The following is a 16,055-nucleotide window of genomic DNA, read 5'->3' as shown; positions in this document are numbered from 1 at the left end:
GCTATGGTGAGGAGACGCGAGAAAATGGCATCAATTGATTCACCCATAAGATCCAGAATGGAAGTAATGAACACATTTTGACTGGTTAATTTAGCTATTTATCAAATCACATATTACAAGCTTCATTTTCTCTTTGACAAACATTACACATACATTAACCAAACATACAAAAGTGTATACAAGCTGTGATTAGATGCAGTCTAGCTGTTCAATGGCTGTTATTGCAATCGATGGTCCATCGGCAACTTTCTTCACGTGGATGATACCAAGTTTCGTCGAGACTGCCGCAATTTTTTCCCTCCGCCTTTTTAGAGCTAACCGCTTAATTTCCCGGTAAGGTTTTCGTTTATATAGATGCGCCGATCCGAATTCAGTCCAATGTGCCTCAAACTCAAGTCGCGCTAAGTTAGATATTTTGCGTAGAATTCATCTCTTTAATTCGCCATCGAGAATTGTAAAAAAATCGGCATCCGCGAAACTTCGAGATGCAAAAGAATGGACTGTCATTTGCAACCGATCACAAAATAATCGGTCGTCTAGAACAACTTTTCATTTTAAAGATTTTTGTTTGAAAACTTTTATAAGGATACTAGTTTACACTTTTGCCACTAGGTGGTACTACAGACATTCAAAGAATACTAAAATTGAGAATCTGATGAAAAATTTCATTGTCTACAACTTTGTAGAAATATATAAATTGATATAAAAATACAAGAAAGATAATAATGCTTTATTAATTTTTAGATTTGCATTATTAATTCGATTGTGGAAAAGTCGATTTGCAAGGACTAAAAAATGTTGGGTTTAGTTGAACAGTGCATTCAGATGAATTTAAGTGTTTACAAAGTCCAATTTCAAAAGGTAAAAAATATACTTTCAGATTCCGCCGGTTCTTGGGCAGCAATGATATTTTATGAACATGGTAGTATAGAGAAATGTTGACCAGATTTATTCGATTCTCTTACCTTTTAAAGATGTTGATTAAAATAGAAAACATGTTTTATTTTTTCTAGCATGTATCTTTTTCATAATATCTATATTCATTCTTGCATGGTAATATATAATTGGCTTGAATTCAAAACTTTCTATTTGAAGGAACTTAATCAAACAATTTGAATCATTGCAACAAATGACGGAATTTATTGCAACTTTTGATTGAAAAAACTTTGAGTTTTAAGTATATGTTTGATAACTTTTAGGGCATCAGAATGTATAAATGTAGGGTTTCACTTGCACTCAAATCGCATTTCATTGGCAAAAAAACACATTTCACAAAGTAAAGGTATCAAAACAAAGTTTCATATTCCTTTAAGAAGAAATTCCGGAAGCGTTACTCGTAGAATATGGATCACAACAATAATGCATCGCGATGAATCATACATTCAGTAAATTCTGCTTGTTAAATTTAATTTTGTTTTTTGAAGATGTCTCGCATAATATAGGATAAGAGCAAAGACCGTATTTCAAGAAAACTGTAAACTCTGTCCAGAACCTGGAGACAGTAACAGCAACTCCTCTTTCGGGTAAAGGTGGTACTTTCTATGTCTACTTTTATATCGAACTGCCCATTTTCGTACAATAGAAAAAAAACTTTTATTGCTTATTGACATTTGAGTCATTAATTGAAGAATAAAATTCTCCTTTTATTTTCAGAATGATTGTTAATTGATTTTCTAAAAAAATGTGAACATTCCTTGACAGTGAATTTAGCCAGGTTAAAAGGATAGGGATCAAGGTAGTTCTAGCCCTAGAACGTTGCACTTGCGTTTTCCATCCTAGAACCACTGAGAACTGACATACAAGTAAAGTTTTCAACTTGTGTAAGAAATTAAACTGTCGCCTTGAAATGACAACAGCAAGTAGCAACTTGCCACTGGTCGGCGCTTCGATCGGCCAGCAATCGCTATACGGGACTTGTATGCAAACTTGGATACAATGGTGACTCACGCATTCGAACCTGTATGCGATGGCGATTTTCAACGTATTTTCATTTAAATGTTTACACAGGTTTTTTCGGGAAAGTTTGTTCTAGCTTATATGTCTGTGCTAGAACGTTGCACTAGGGGTACAAACGTACCCCACGCGTTTGATCGCAATATTCGCAGGTAAAAATGCAAACAAAAGAAATGTATAATACATTTTTTTCTTCTTTTTTTAATTGCGAAAACAGCTGTGTAATCGAAAGTACCGAATTTGTTGATTCAATGATACATAAATTGGTTTGAACAAAAACAAAGTGAAAAAATCGCTGTTCTGAATGTTTTCACAAAAATACTATTACTTTGCGAATTTTGAATCGATTTGATACAAATCAAATGATTCTAACAGTTGTAAGAATGGTCTTAAAACGGAATTAAATGAAAATTCGACATTTTTGAAAAAATGCAATTATTTGGAAGAGTGAAAGTTGAAAAATCAGGTTTTGGAAAAAATGGGGTGAAAATTGATATGACAAAAAAAATATTTCTAACCAGTAATACATTGGTAACACACAACGTTACGCAAATTATACGAAGGCTATAAGAAAATTGGCTATACCACCTTTTCCTACTCTTATGGTTAGGGTCCCAGGTCGGTAAATGCCGAATTCACATTTGTACCCCAGTCTATCTCATGCTGAAGTTTTAGAGATGCCGTTTTGACGCGCGCTACGGTTCTACGAATGACTTCATCATCGACTATTTAAAGAACGGATTCGGCCGAACAAGCTCAGTTGCCTGTTGAACGGCAGGCGGAGCAGATCACTGCGCTGTGTGTTTTCACAGCCAGTGTAACTAAGTGACAAGTCCGATTAACTGTTTATGGATGTACGCTATCCAGTGCTATGCTTTCTTTTGTGTTGTGCTCGTTTCCAGCACACTTTTATGTTCAATCTCGAACAGTTATTCCTACACAAAATTGCTTGCACATTCGAGCTCCATTTACAAACACGGTTATTGTAGTGTCGTGGTACTAGTTGTCTCTTTCGCTCTACCCATCATCATCAGCGTTGACTCATTTTGCTTGGTTCGCTTTGGTTCAATGTTTGAGGCGAATGTAGGTAGGGGAGAGAGGGTAACAGTGGATCAGTAGGGACTATGAAACATTCGCAATAAAATCATAATGCATGATCAGAATCATCTCATTCCCTCATATTTCACGATTTCTAATTCTTTACACGTGTTGCTATATTTTGGAAGATATCTGATAACTATCTCTTTTAATGGATATTTGTTTGATTTGTGATAGCCAGAGTAAATTTGCAATGAAAAACATTATTCCATCTTTATGAGTTACCATTCATTGAATAAATATTTATAGAAAATTTTATGCTCAACATTTGCCGCGAACAAAGTTTTTCGGTAACTTATCATGGTTCTGTGTAATTTCACAATTTTCATGAATAGATCCATTGGGTAACTGTGGAATGATGGCGTATGGGGAACAGTGATTTTTTTTTGATTTTGTGGTCTGTCTCAAAATGTGAATGGGTTCCGATTTTCCACAGTAAATACAACTCATATAGTGCAAAATTAGTATAATTGGGCAAGTTTTGTAGAAATTGTCTCTTATTTCAGGATTGCAGCTAATATGCATATATGGTGGTTCGATGTTACGCGATGATATAGTGGATTCTTTTGTAAACCAACGATTTTCGCCTCATTATAACTTTAATTCAAAGCATCAAAACAAAAGAATAAAATTTATAAGTAGAATATTTCACTATAGACGACATCGTGTTTCATAGTTCCTATCCAAGGGGCACACTGATACATTTTACCACCGACTGTTTATTATCCAAAAAATGTTATTTCCCGTGAATTTTACCAGCTGGAAAAAATGTATGTATTACTTAACAACAGAGTGGCACTATGTATCACTTTTGGTTACACAAATAACAAGTATTATCATCAAAATTAAATTGTAGAAAAAATGTGTTTCATTGTTACCCTCTCTCCCCTATATCTAATTTGTTGGCAGGGTTACTATATTCTCAGACTTTTCTGTAATCTCAGAGATTTTTTTCACAAATTTTTGATCACAGATTCTTTTTCACAGATGGTAGATTTTTGGCATTTTGATGAAAATTTGATAGATTTTTGGAAATATTGTAATTTTCCACAGATTTTTCGGAAATTTATCACAGATTTTTCATGTTTCGTTTATCACAGATGGTAAAATGATGTTTTTGACCAAAAAACAGATTTCAATGTGGCATCCCTGTTTGTTAACGGATGCATGCGTAACCTGCATGATAGCAATCTGTGCTTTCATTGCGCCAAAACCGAAAACTTTCTTAGCAGCAAATTTACGCGGATCGATGGAAAGCACAGATATATGATTAAGACCACTGCATTCGCTACATTTGTATACGTACTTTTCGAAAGTTAAAATGCTGGCAAAAAAACTAGAAAGCTTGGTCTATACATGAAATGTGATTATTTTGTCTAAAATTTGTTTTCCTTCACCGGTACGGGTTTTTTACCACACACAATCGAAAAGCTTTTACAATTTTTAAAAGCTGATCTTGTGCTATAAAGATTTAGTTTCAGATATTAGTTCGGTCATGGTTTTCTGTCTTCTTTCTTCAGATCTTCTCAAATAAGTTTAATTGGATTCGATCGCCTACTGCAAATGAAATAACTTGATAACGAAGAAGGTTTGGTTCAATATGTAACATTCGATGTTGATTGGTTGTGCTTAAACTATTCGTAAGAAATATATTTGATTTTATTACTCTAAATGTACTAAGAAAATAAATATTTTACATTAAGTAGTATAGTCCTACGTCTACAGTTCGTGCAACCCCATAGGGCTGCCCCTTGTAGTTTTTGAAGAATAATACTTGAGCTTCTAGTTCAAATTTTGACAAAAGCAAAGCATAGTATTATTCGCTGGTTCAACACGAATATAAAAATTGTATATAGGTTTAAGAGAATGCTTGCAAGTAATCTTAGTTGAAAGATTAAATGAAACTGAAACAAAACATACGAAAAAACATTGCAACTAAAATTCTCTGGGTAAAGTATGATATACTAATCAAATTATTAGATAAGAGGATATACAGTACGTAAAATTAACCCGAAGAGGCGAATGACCTTAAGGTTAAAACCTCTATAATAAAAAAAGGAAAAAGAAAGTAACCTGGCAATGTAATGTAAATATTTGTGTCTGTACTTTTGTGCCCATATTTTTGACAATTTGGTAATTAGTGACTATATGTCCATTTTATCTCAAAGTTGGGTTACTTTACGCCAAGTTTTACTCATGTTTTTAATACACATTTTTTAATTTGATCTAAAATTTATTCTTATTTTGGGATTTAATCTTGGATTTCAGTCTAATTCAAAGCAGATTTTATTAGTATAATAATTGGACGGTTTTGGAAAAAAACTGTGATTGATAATTTGCAAGTTTAGTAGTATAGTTGCAATGGCGCAAAAATATAAAAACGCTATCGTTGTGGAATCACAAAAAAGGACAGGGGAACAGTTCTGCATTGTAGGCGAATTACCTTATAGTTAAAACCTTACTAAGGTTTTAACCATAAAAAAAGTCCTCAGTATATTGGAAAATGGATGAACTGACCTGCCCAATTAAATATAACAGTCCCATTCGCATTTTTTCGAAAATGCCTTTGCCCTCCGGAACACAATTAAAACTTATTTTAGAAACTACTAAAACAAGGTTGTTTAATTCGTAAGGCCTAATGAAAAAATATATTTGACAGTGTTTTTTCTCGGCTTGCTTTTTTCATTGTAGGCATTATTGACTCTCCAAAACAAGGTTAATGGATACGTGTTATGCAGGTTTTGAACATACCCTTTTATTTTTACGAGTGCGACGTTCATCTGCATTTACACATTAACACCGAGCCTCCTTGTGGTTATTTGATTTTACAAAAGTTCTTTTTACTATCTTTGAAGACTGTCTATCTGCACCATTCTTCGTTACATCCGGCATCCCACAAGGAAGCCATCTCGGTTTAGTGTTTTTCCTCCTCTACTTTAATGACTTCAATATCAAATTACAAGGACACCGCCTTTCTTTCGCCGACGACATGATTTTTTTCGACAAATGCGGGATAAAATCGATGCCGAGTTTCTTCAGAGTGAACTGGAGAGCTTTAGTACGTGGTGTGAATGGTTTTGAACCCGAGTAAGTGCTCAACCGTTACATTCACACGGAAACGCCATCTGATTCAGTTTAACTACTATTTATTCAACTTGAGCCTTTCAAGACACCTCCACGTCAAGGATCTTGGAGTTATCATGGATTCAGCACTTGTGTTCAAACCATATAACTAATACATCAAGACAGGTTTATTTTCCGAACGACAAAAAACTTTAGGGCAATATACTGATTAAAATCGCTCTATTGCGCGCTGGTTCGCTCTACATTCGAGTACTGTTATGCTGTTTGGAATTCGTACTATCGAAACGGCGTTGATAGGATCGACTTTTTTTCTTCATTAAGGAAAAAATTGTTTAAAACCGTCTTTGCGCGTGAAGACCTTAAAACCTATAACTAAATTAGTTATGAAATTTGCGTTTCGACTTCGTCTCATCAGAACTCGGAACTAACTTAGTTAGCGGACTAAGCCAGCGCCGGATTGACGCTAGCTCCAAAAACGGAGACAATTTGTGTTTCTGAGCAAACTCTTAGTCTAGCGTGATGTCCGGCAAGAAAAGAAGCTAATTTAAAGCTGATGAAAACTAATGAAATTGAAACATTTGGTTTGGCTTAGCAGGCCAATGCAAGATGCACTATGCTATTTTTCTCCTTAGTGGAGAACAACTTTCGTAAAAACTATTTTTTTCCATAAAAATGGGGGCGTCTGGTGTAAAGTGCTCAAACCGAAAGTTATTTTGCTTTACGATTTGGAAGGCCAGGCAATAATGGATCTTTTGTGTAATAAACATTTATTTATACATTTATTGTGTACGAGAAAAACAAATTCAGTCACGCAGAACCACACATACGAGCATTCCAAGAGTAGACGTCCAACCATTTCCACGTCGAGGAGCGCCGCGGCGAACACGATAACTCTTGATAAAATTGTCTGGCACAGGATATTTTCTAAGATTTGTGAAGCTTAGACTTGTAGTTATTCGATGAACCAATACCAATTTTTATTCTGTTTTCTATGGTTCACCGATTGCGCAGTCTCATAAAAATAATCAAGTCAATTCGTTTATTAGTTTTTGAGTTATCGTGTTCGTCAATTTAAAAAACGCGGTTTCGAGAAAAACGTTATTAAAGGGTGTCCCATACCAATTTGCATCACGGAAAAAACGCTTTAGAATATAACTTATTGAGTATTCTCTCTTGGCAATTTGGATAGAAGTAGTTCAGAGTGTATTGTTTACTTATTTTTATCGCTGTCAGTTTTTCGAAAATCGTTGCCGATAGATTTAAATCTGCTTGTGAGTTCTAGCAAAGAAGTCGATTTTCTTTGACACTACACCAAACGAAGGAGAAAATTATTTAAAACCATCTTTGCGCGTGAAGGGTACAAAACCTATAACTAAATTAGTTGAGGAATTCCACGAAGATCTGTCCAAAAATATTTAAAATCGTGACTGACCATTTTAGATTCCTATGAAACTTTAAACGTTTCACTGGCATGGAAGACTAAACATTTTTCACAATCAGTAAGATTATTTTGACTCAAGAGCAATTTTTCTAAAGAGCGTAGACATTTCTACGTGACATAATTTCAAAAATTGTTTGTTCGATTGCTGTGTTCTATACAGCAAAACTTTCTGAGAATGAGTTACAGGGAATGAACATTTCTGTACGAAAAAAATATACACTGAAAAAAATATTGTGTCATTTTTCTCAAAAACAAATTTGTGTAAAAAATTTAAATTGCAAAAATATTTTTTAATTTTTTATATTTTGTCAACCAAAACCTAATGAGAAAAGAAACATTTTCAATGTGATTGTATGATGGAGAACTTATTGGTAAAAATGTTTTTCTAACAATAACTTTATACATGTTTTTAAATTTCATACTAATTCACGTACAAAACCGTAATTTTATTACATAATATAATTCTAAGTATTGTTTTAAATCAAAATGCATTTAACAAAAATCTTCCAAAATGCGATAGTTTTCGAGATATTTGGAATTTTGTTCTAACAAAAACAGTGAATTCGTTCTTTTTAATAGTTATTCGTGTTACCCCATCATAAAAGTCAACAAACAAATGTGTATCGTTTAAAGACGTAAAATAAACTTTTTCAGTGTATTTGGATCATGGAGAAGCTAACAATAAAAAAATTTCCTTGCAACAACTTTTGACATATTTTCATAATTCATACTACAGGGGAGATCCGATTTTATCAGCATCCCATTTTATCAGCCCACGGATTTTTTTTTCTACTTCCGATTCTATCGGCTTTTTTACCCGATTTTATCAGCTTCTTATGAAATTTGATAGTTGGAAGTTTGATGGGCTCTAGCAGACGAACCAAGTTGAATTCGAGTAAATTCGTTTTTGGGCATATCTTTCTTATGTTAGAGATTCGAAAAATGCAAAAATAAAAGTATCATTTTTTTCAAATTTTGCGCTGTCAGACCGCCTTAAGGGAAACTTAAAGTAAAGGTAAGGTACCCACAAAACTAAAATGCCCGTAACTAAGGTAATATCCAACCGATTTCGATACTTTTGGCCGTTTTGGATTCAGGAACTCATCCACTTTTGGACTTGGTACAAATGAATCGGGTTACTTCATTCGTTTCCCAGGAATCCGGGTTTCCGGAAGCAGGTTCCACTGCTGGGGTACTATTTGCGAACTTCAATGGAATACTAGGAATATGGGTATCAAAATTCCTGGAATTGCATCAGTAGGCTGTATCTCGTGGTTTTGGAACCGTCCGGAGCAAGTTCCCGTGGGGCCGTGAGTGGCCATTCCATTCTGATTCCATTTTTCAAATTGCAATAGGGTCCCGCAACAATAAAAACAGACTTCCGAGACAATTTGAAGAGTTTTGATACTCATATTGCTAGTACATTATTAAAATTTACGAATCATATCCTAGTACTGGAACAATACTCCAGAAAATCCGGATTACCAATAACCAAGTCCATTAATCCGGTTCTATTGTGCAGAATCAAAAAGTGGACGAGTTCCTGAATCCAAAATATCTAAAAGTGTCCAAATCGGTTGAAGGAATCCATAGTTACGAGCATTTCAATTTGTGGGTACCCGGGTACCCTCGTTGGCCTGTTAAAGGTGTTTTTTTTTGTTGGACACATAACTGTTAAAACGATACTTAGAATTATATTCTGTAATAAATTTACAGTTTTGTACAGTATTAAATTTTAAAAACATGTAGTAAGGTATTTGTTAGAAAAACTTTTTTACCGATAAGTTTTCCATCATACAATCACATTGAAAATGTTTCCTTTCTCTTTCGGTTTTTGTTGACAAAATATGAAAAAGTATAAAAAATGTTTTTTTTTAAATTAAAATTTTTAAAACACATTTTTATTTTGATGAAAAATGACATTTTTTTCAGTGTATATTTTTTTCGTACAGAAATATTTATCTCCTGTAACTCGTTCTCAGAAAGTTTTGCTGTATAAAATGCAGTAATGAAACAAAAAAAATTGAAATTTATGGCACGTAGAAACGTCTACGCCCTTTTGAAAAATTGCTCTTGCATCAAAATATTGCAATTGTCAGAAAAAAATCATAGAGATTTATAAACCGAACACAACTGCAAAGTTTCGTTCGAATCGATGATGGTCATATTTTGTGGTCGGCCGGTTTCTCATGGAATCCCTTAGTTATGGAATTTGCGTTTCGACTTCGCCTCATCAGCAGGCAAAGACAACCCCAAGTTTGTAGATGTGTTTAGATACCACAAGATTGAAAATCGGTTAATATTACGAAAAATAATTTAATTTTTACGTGATGATTTTCGTTTTACCTACAAAACATCCTGTGTGCATGCAATGTTCTTGTTCCGATGTGACATCAACATTGCTCGAAAAATGCAAATAAACATTGCGCATTGCATACATACAGGACATTCTGTACGTGAAAACCATTATCACTGGGTGTTCATTATAGAACCACACATGTTCTTTTTACCCACAAGCTGTAAACATAGTTTACAGCGCGAACAACTAAATTTTTTAGCGAATTTCTTTTGGACATTTGGGTAAAGCGAATTTATCCAAACTTTTGTACATTATAATGTACCACTTCTATAACATTCTGTAATTTTTTCGCGCAAAAATTTCGATAAGCGACTCGGTGTCGAAGCTTGTTGTAGTTCGTCTCTGAAACAACGCGATTTGCGGTGTAAATTGCCATTCAAAAATTACTTAACCGATTTTTTTCAAACTTAGCATACAGATTCTATGTAAAAAATTCCTAACCCCTACGTTGAATTTTATAGCTAATTTTTCATATAAGTGGGTTTTTTACACATAAAATGGCGTAATTTTTCGCGAAAATAGCAATTGAATTTTAATGGTTTGTGGATAGCTGGAAAATTGGTCTACATTACTACTTCAGCAACTTCGCCGGATCTTGTCGTTTGATGAAACCTTTTAATCATATAATTTTGGAAGCAAACGTTAAAAAGATATTTCTAAAGTTGGTGTAATACACAGCAACATTACTATTTTCAGTTACTTTCAAGCTGAGCTTATTACAAATGGTTGTGTTTTATGTTTTGTCTTATTTAATACAGTCTTCATCACTATGAAGCGATATTGCTGGATATATAATGGAAAATGATTAAAAAACCTTTACAATATAATAATTTTGCAACCATGCAAAAATTCTTTAGCAATTTTGGACATGCTCCTAATTTTGTTATATTATGCAGTATGCTTTTAGGTAATTGTAAAAAAATATAACTAAATAAAAAATCGAAGAAAAAATATTTTGGATATTGGCGAGGGATTCTAGTTACAACTTTGTTTTCAAACTTGTACAACGATCTTTGAGATGAATTTAATCCCATATTTACATAAAAAATAAAGTATACTAAAATCAAATATATATTTGATTTGTTTTTTAAACAACTTTTTTTTGTTTATTGGAGCTTTAATCATTTGGTCATTTTTATACATTACAATAGTTCAAATATGTCGACTTAACACCATTCGGCTCAATGGCTTTCGACCTAATGGCTCTAGACTCTAGTACACTACTATCGTCATTAATTGTAGTAAACTTAATTCACTGATATTGACCAACAATACTAAGTCTCCGACAAAAGCACCAAACGTTTCCAATTGCTAAACATTCCTCGGCTCATCGATCTACTTTGGACTTTACAAGTATATACAATGTCTCCATTATTTTAATTATGTAAACAATCATTCCTAAATTAATCAAATCATCACATAAATTGCGAAGGTGGAAATGCGACTAACTAAAAATAAACCGTATTTGTCGTTTCTGTTTTCGCATCTCAATTCTCAACCGTAAGGGTAAAGGGGGGGGGGGTATATGTACATACATTGTACACAGTAACTTGCGCTTGCGCCTGCATAGTAGTCTAACTTTACGTGACTTTATCGAAAGATCTGTCTCATATCGCATGAGCAGTTAAGATGCACGGGATAGTTTGTTTTCATCACTGTGCATCACTATCGGTGCCGTAATGTTACACAGTTCTGTGGTAATGAGGGAAGAAGACGGTACTTATTCCTAAAATCAATCCACATACACATATAGAATTAACACAGAACGTCACTAAGAACATGTGTTTATTTTTGTTTCAGAGGAAACTTAAGACCGGCATATTAAGCTGGTCTGTTTTGCTGCGGTAAAGATATTTTTAAAAACGTCTTTTGACTATAGGATGCATTTTGTTTCAGTTAACTGGGAATACCCGCCACGGTGGGATCAAGTAGGTCTAGTCTAGAAGTGCAGGAAGCAAAAATGTTCAAATTGATGTAAGTGCTATATTTGGAAAAAAATATTGAAGCCGTTTATAACTTTATTTTGAAATTTTAGCATTTTTGCTATTCTTTTCGTATCGACTGCGGTGAAAGCGGATTACGAGAATAGATACAGCTGCCGGTTGGCGAAGAAGGAATGTAAATTGACAAATTTTAACTACGAAACTCGCGATGCCGTAGCAACTGCTATCATCGATGGTGGGTCTGGACCGTTCTTGGACATTGAATTTGTGGACTCTTCGTTCCCGATAATTCCACCGTCACTTTTCCGTGACAATGACAACGTGCGTTCTTTAAGTGTGAAAGATTGTGATGTTCGAGCAGTTGAACAATCAACTTTCGACAATGCCAGAGAGCTGAAATTTCTAAAGATGCAAAAGAATGGGATAACGAAACTGTACAATGACATGTTTAAGGATACAAAGTTAACTAAAGTAAACTTCGAAAACAATCGGATCACTGAAGTAGATGAGTTCACCTTTAGAGGTTGCAAGGAACTGGACACTCTCAAGTTGTCTAAAAACAGAATTAAAGTATTGCCGCTTAAGCTATTCGCAGATTTGAATCGAATGGAAGAGTTGGATCTGGACTACAATCGTGTAGAGGATTTAGAGGAATACTTATTCAACGGTCTTACAAGTTTGAGAGAGTTGAATTTGAATGGAAATTTCATACATACTTTAAAACCCAACTCATTCGCCGGGTTGTTAAGCTTGAGGAAGCTAGAACTGAAAGAAAATGAAATTTCTTTAATCCATTCTCAGGCATTTCATCCGCTGACCAGTTTGATAGAACTGGATCTAGAAGAAAATAATATCAAGCTCATTGCTCAGGAGACCTTTTCCAAATTAACAAATCTTAAGGAGTTGGTGTTAACGGAAAACTATATTCAACGCTTAGATGAACGAGTTTTTGAACATAATGGGATGCTGCAAACACTTATCCTGAACAATAACTCCATAGAGACTCTTGGACCGGAACTATTCTCGGGGCTTCCTCGGTTGGAACAGCTTTCAATTCAGTTCAACGAATTGAACATTCTCAGGGATGATTTGTTCGTAAACAACTTAAATTTGGACACGCTTCATTTTGAGGGTAACGTCATCAGTGAAATCTCTCCTCGGGCATTTGCAAATTTGAAACGTTTGGAACTGTTAGACTTAGATGATAACAATATTGCCTCTCTTGAGGAAGGTATCTTCAGGGACTTGAGCTCATTGGAAAAGCTGTTTGTGAGCAATAATCTCTTGCGGGAGCTCAAAATTGGTTCTTTTCATGGCATGAGTAATTTAAGAAAATTATATCTTAAGGATAACTTGATCAAAACGGTGGATGAGATGATATTCAAAGATGTGCCTCAATTGAAAAGTCTCTCACTTGAGGACAACTTGATCGCGGCAATTCCACGCGATCTTTTCATGCCTTTGAAAAGATTGATGGAGTTGTCGTTAGCTGATAACAATCTGGAAGATCTGGACGAATTAGTGTTCAAAGCAGTATCTGGTACTTTGGAAGAATTGTATCTCAGAAATAACAAGTTTACTACGATATCGTCATCAGTGCTCAATTGTCAACAACTGGAGTATTTAGATTTAGCAGATAATTATTTGAAGGACTTGCCAGCTAATGCGTTCGAGCACCTGAAACGGTTGGAATCTTTGGATCTCAGCGATAACATGTTTGAACAGATTCCGAAAACATTGATGGGACTAAACAGTTTGAAGGAACTTGAACTGGCTGCGAACAAAATCTCAAGAGTAGACGCACAAGTTCTCACTTCTTTGTCCAACCTCAAAGAGTTGGATCTGTCTGAGAACCACATTACAGAGATTCAAACAGAAACTTTTTCCAGCTTGCGATCGCTCAAGGAGTTGTATCTGGATGAAAATAAAATCAATATCATCGCGGATGATTCTTTCATTCAAAATAGACACTTGAAAAAACTGGATCTTAGTCACAATGAAATCAGGCTACTGAACTCAAATGTGTTCAAGGGACTATTCAATTTGGAGAGTCTGGACATAAGTGATAATCCTGTGAACCATATGGATGAAAACATTTTCCGTGATTTATCGAAGCTAGAGAAACTTTCGTTGGAAAATATCAGCGTATCATCGCTACCAGAAAGCCCGTTCTATAATCTCGCTTCACTAGAAGCGCTTGATTTAGATTATAATCAACTAACACAGTTGAATGGGATAATTTTCAAAGGGCTTGATAATGTGGAAGATTTATATTTGAATTTTAACCTTTTGAAAGAGATTTCTGCTACTTCATTTCATCAACTGGGAAACTTGCAGCTCGTTAGTATAGGACCAAGTGAGCTAAACAGTTTGGACAAAGATTTATTTAAAAATGCTCTTCGACTAGAGGAATTGTACCTACATGGAATACAATTTTCGACACTTCCTAGTGATTTCTTTCACTTCAATCGTAAGCTGAAAGTGTTGTCAATTAACAGTGATAAAAAATTGACTTCGATCGACAAGGAATGGTTCGAAGACTTGCCAAATCTACGCCTTCTTAATTTGGTTAACAATAGCATCAGTAATTTCCAACCTTCCGTGTTTGATTCTTTGGAAGAGCTGGAGAATTTGTTTCTATCGGATAATCCCGTTAATTCTTTGGATGCAAATCTCTTCGCTAAATTGCTACAACTAGAAGAATTGGAGCTAGCAGGTATGACACTTTCATCTTTGCCAGTTGGAATTTTCGATAATCTCACGTGTTTGGAACTACTTAATTTGGGACGTAATCAGCTTCGTACACTTGACAATCATATATTTACAAAGCTGTCCTCCCTGGAGGAACTTTCTCTGGCCGATAATGGAATAAGCTCGTTGAATCCCGAATTGTTCCGAGGATTGCGGAATCTAAATACGGTGGATTTAGGCGATAATAAATTAACGACAATCGATTCAAATCTTTTGGAGGACTGCTTGAATCTCGAAATACTGCATTTGGCAAACAACAAGTTTGTTGCCTTTGATCTACCAAAAATGAGTTTCGCTAAGACCCTGACGGAGCTGGATATATCAACGAATATGTTAACAACCCTTGTAGTCACTGAAGATCTGTACACGCTGTATGCAGACGACAATGAAATCAACAAAATCGAGGCGGAAAGATCTGTGTCGTACAATTTAAATCTAATGTCTGTTTCGAATAACCGTTTGAGAGATATAGATTCCATCTTCAGCTTTAACAATTTGGAGTCTCTTAATGTTTCTCGCAATGATCTGTTACAGTTGGATTTGGGTAGATTAACGAACTCGCTGGATGAACTAGAAGTACTGAATGCATCCAATTGCAAGATTGCCAAATTCTTAGTTAATGGAATAACTACGCAGGAGTCGATGAAGTACCTGGATGTATCATACAACGACTTATTGGATCTTGATGTGGAGGTATTTGGAAACTTTCCAGAGATAGAATTATTTGTATTCGGGGGTAATAAATTTGACCGAATTGATGCTGATAGACTGATGGACAATTACAAGGATTTGGAGCTAGTCGGCATGGATGGAAATGAATGGGACTACTCTTCCCTAGTAAAGTCTGTTAAAGTTTTCGATGAATACGAAGTAGGGTATTGGAGTCGCGGAGATCGGCCGTCCTGCTCGGGGAAAAGAGTTAATGGATTATGCTGCAAGTAGAGATCGACAGAATTTATTCACGATTCGGTACTTCGGTACACGCAGGTGATTAATTGTATTCCCATGATTAATCCTAAAGTTGATCCATCCACGAATACCACACAAACTCGATGAAAGAAAAGATCAAGATTGGTTACACTTTTCATTATTCCTCTAAAGAATCGAAATCCTTCTTTGATTTATGAACAAAAAAATAAAACGTTTTTTTGTACCTCATCATTGATTCACTTGTTTTCTGAAATGGATAGAAAGAAAGAGAAAAAAAATTCACACCCTTGAAGCCACCATCCGGAGCAAGGGTAATTATGTTCATTATTTTTGTTGTTTGGCCTACCAGCGTTACAAATTTCACTGCGGGCAGGGAGTCTGCGTGGACTTGCCCGTGTGTGTACTTGGAGGTTCATTCAGCATGTTGCCACTACCACCCGTCGCGTCGCGGCGTGGGTTTCGATGGTCGGCGGCTCCATAGCCGACAGCATTTGCT

General features: G+C 35.1%; 1 protein-coding gene across 2 annotated transcripts; it reads left to right on the top strand.

Annotated features, from left to right (window-relative positions):
- The first annotated feature begins 11,746 nt into the window (after positions 1–11,746).
- Positions 11,747–15,794, top strand: LOC131690486 (chaoptin-like). Of its 2 annotated transcripts, XM_058976287.1 has the most exons (3): positions 11,747–11,764; positions 11,832–11,909; positions 11,971–15,794. In XM_058976287.1, the coding sequence occupies exons 2-3, from the start codon at positions 11,896–11,898 to the stop codon at positions 15,569–15,571; spliced, it is 3,615 nt and encodes a 1,204-aa protein (XP_058832270.1). In that variant the 5' UTR covers positions 11,747–11,764; positions 11,832–11,895; the 3' UTR covers positions 15,572–15,794. The 2 variants fall into 2 exon arrangements, with proteins under 2 accessions (XP_058832270.1, XP_058832269.1); XM_058976286.1 differs by lacking the exon at positions 11,747–11,764 and having other exon boundaries at positions 11,814–11,909.
- The last annotated feature ends 261 nt before the right edge of the window (positions 15,795–16,055 follow it).

Source organism: Topomyia yanbarensis, chromosome 3 (assembly GCF_030247195.1).
Source record: "Topomyia yanbarensis strain Yona2022 chromosome 3, ASM3024719v1, whole genome shotgun sequence".
Lineage (NCBI taxonomy): Eukaryota > Metazoa > Arthropoda > Insecta > Diptera > Culicidae > Topomyia > Topomyia yanbarensis.
Note: the sequence above shows the minus strand (reverse complement) of the source record. Positions and strands in the feature narration are given on the sequence as shown.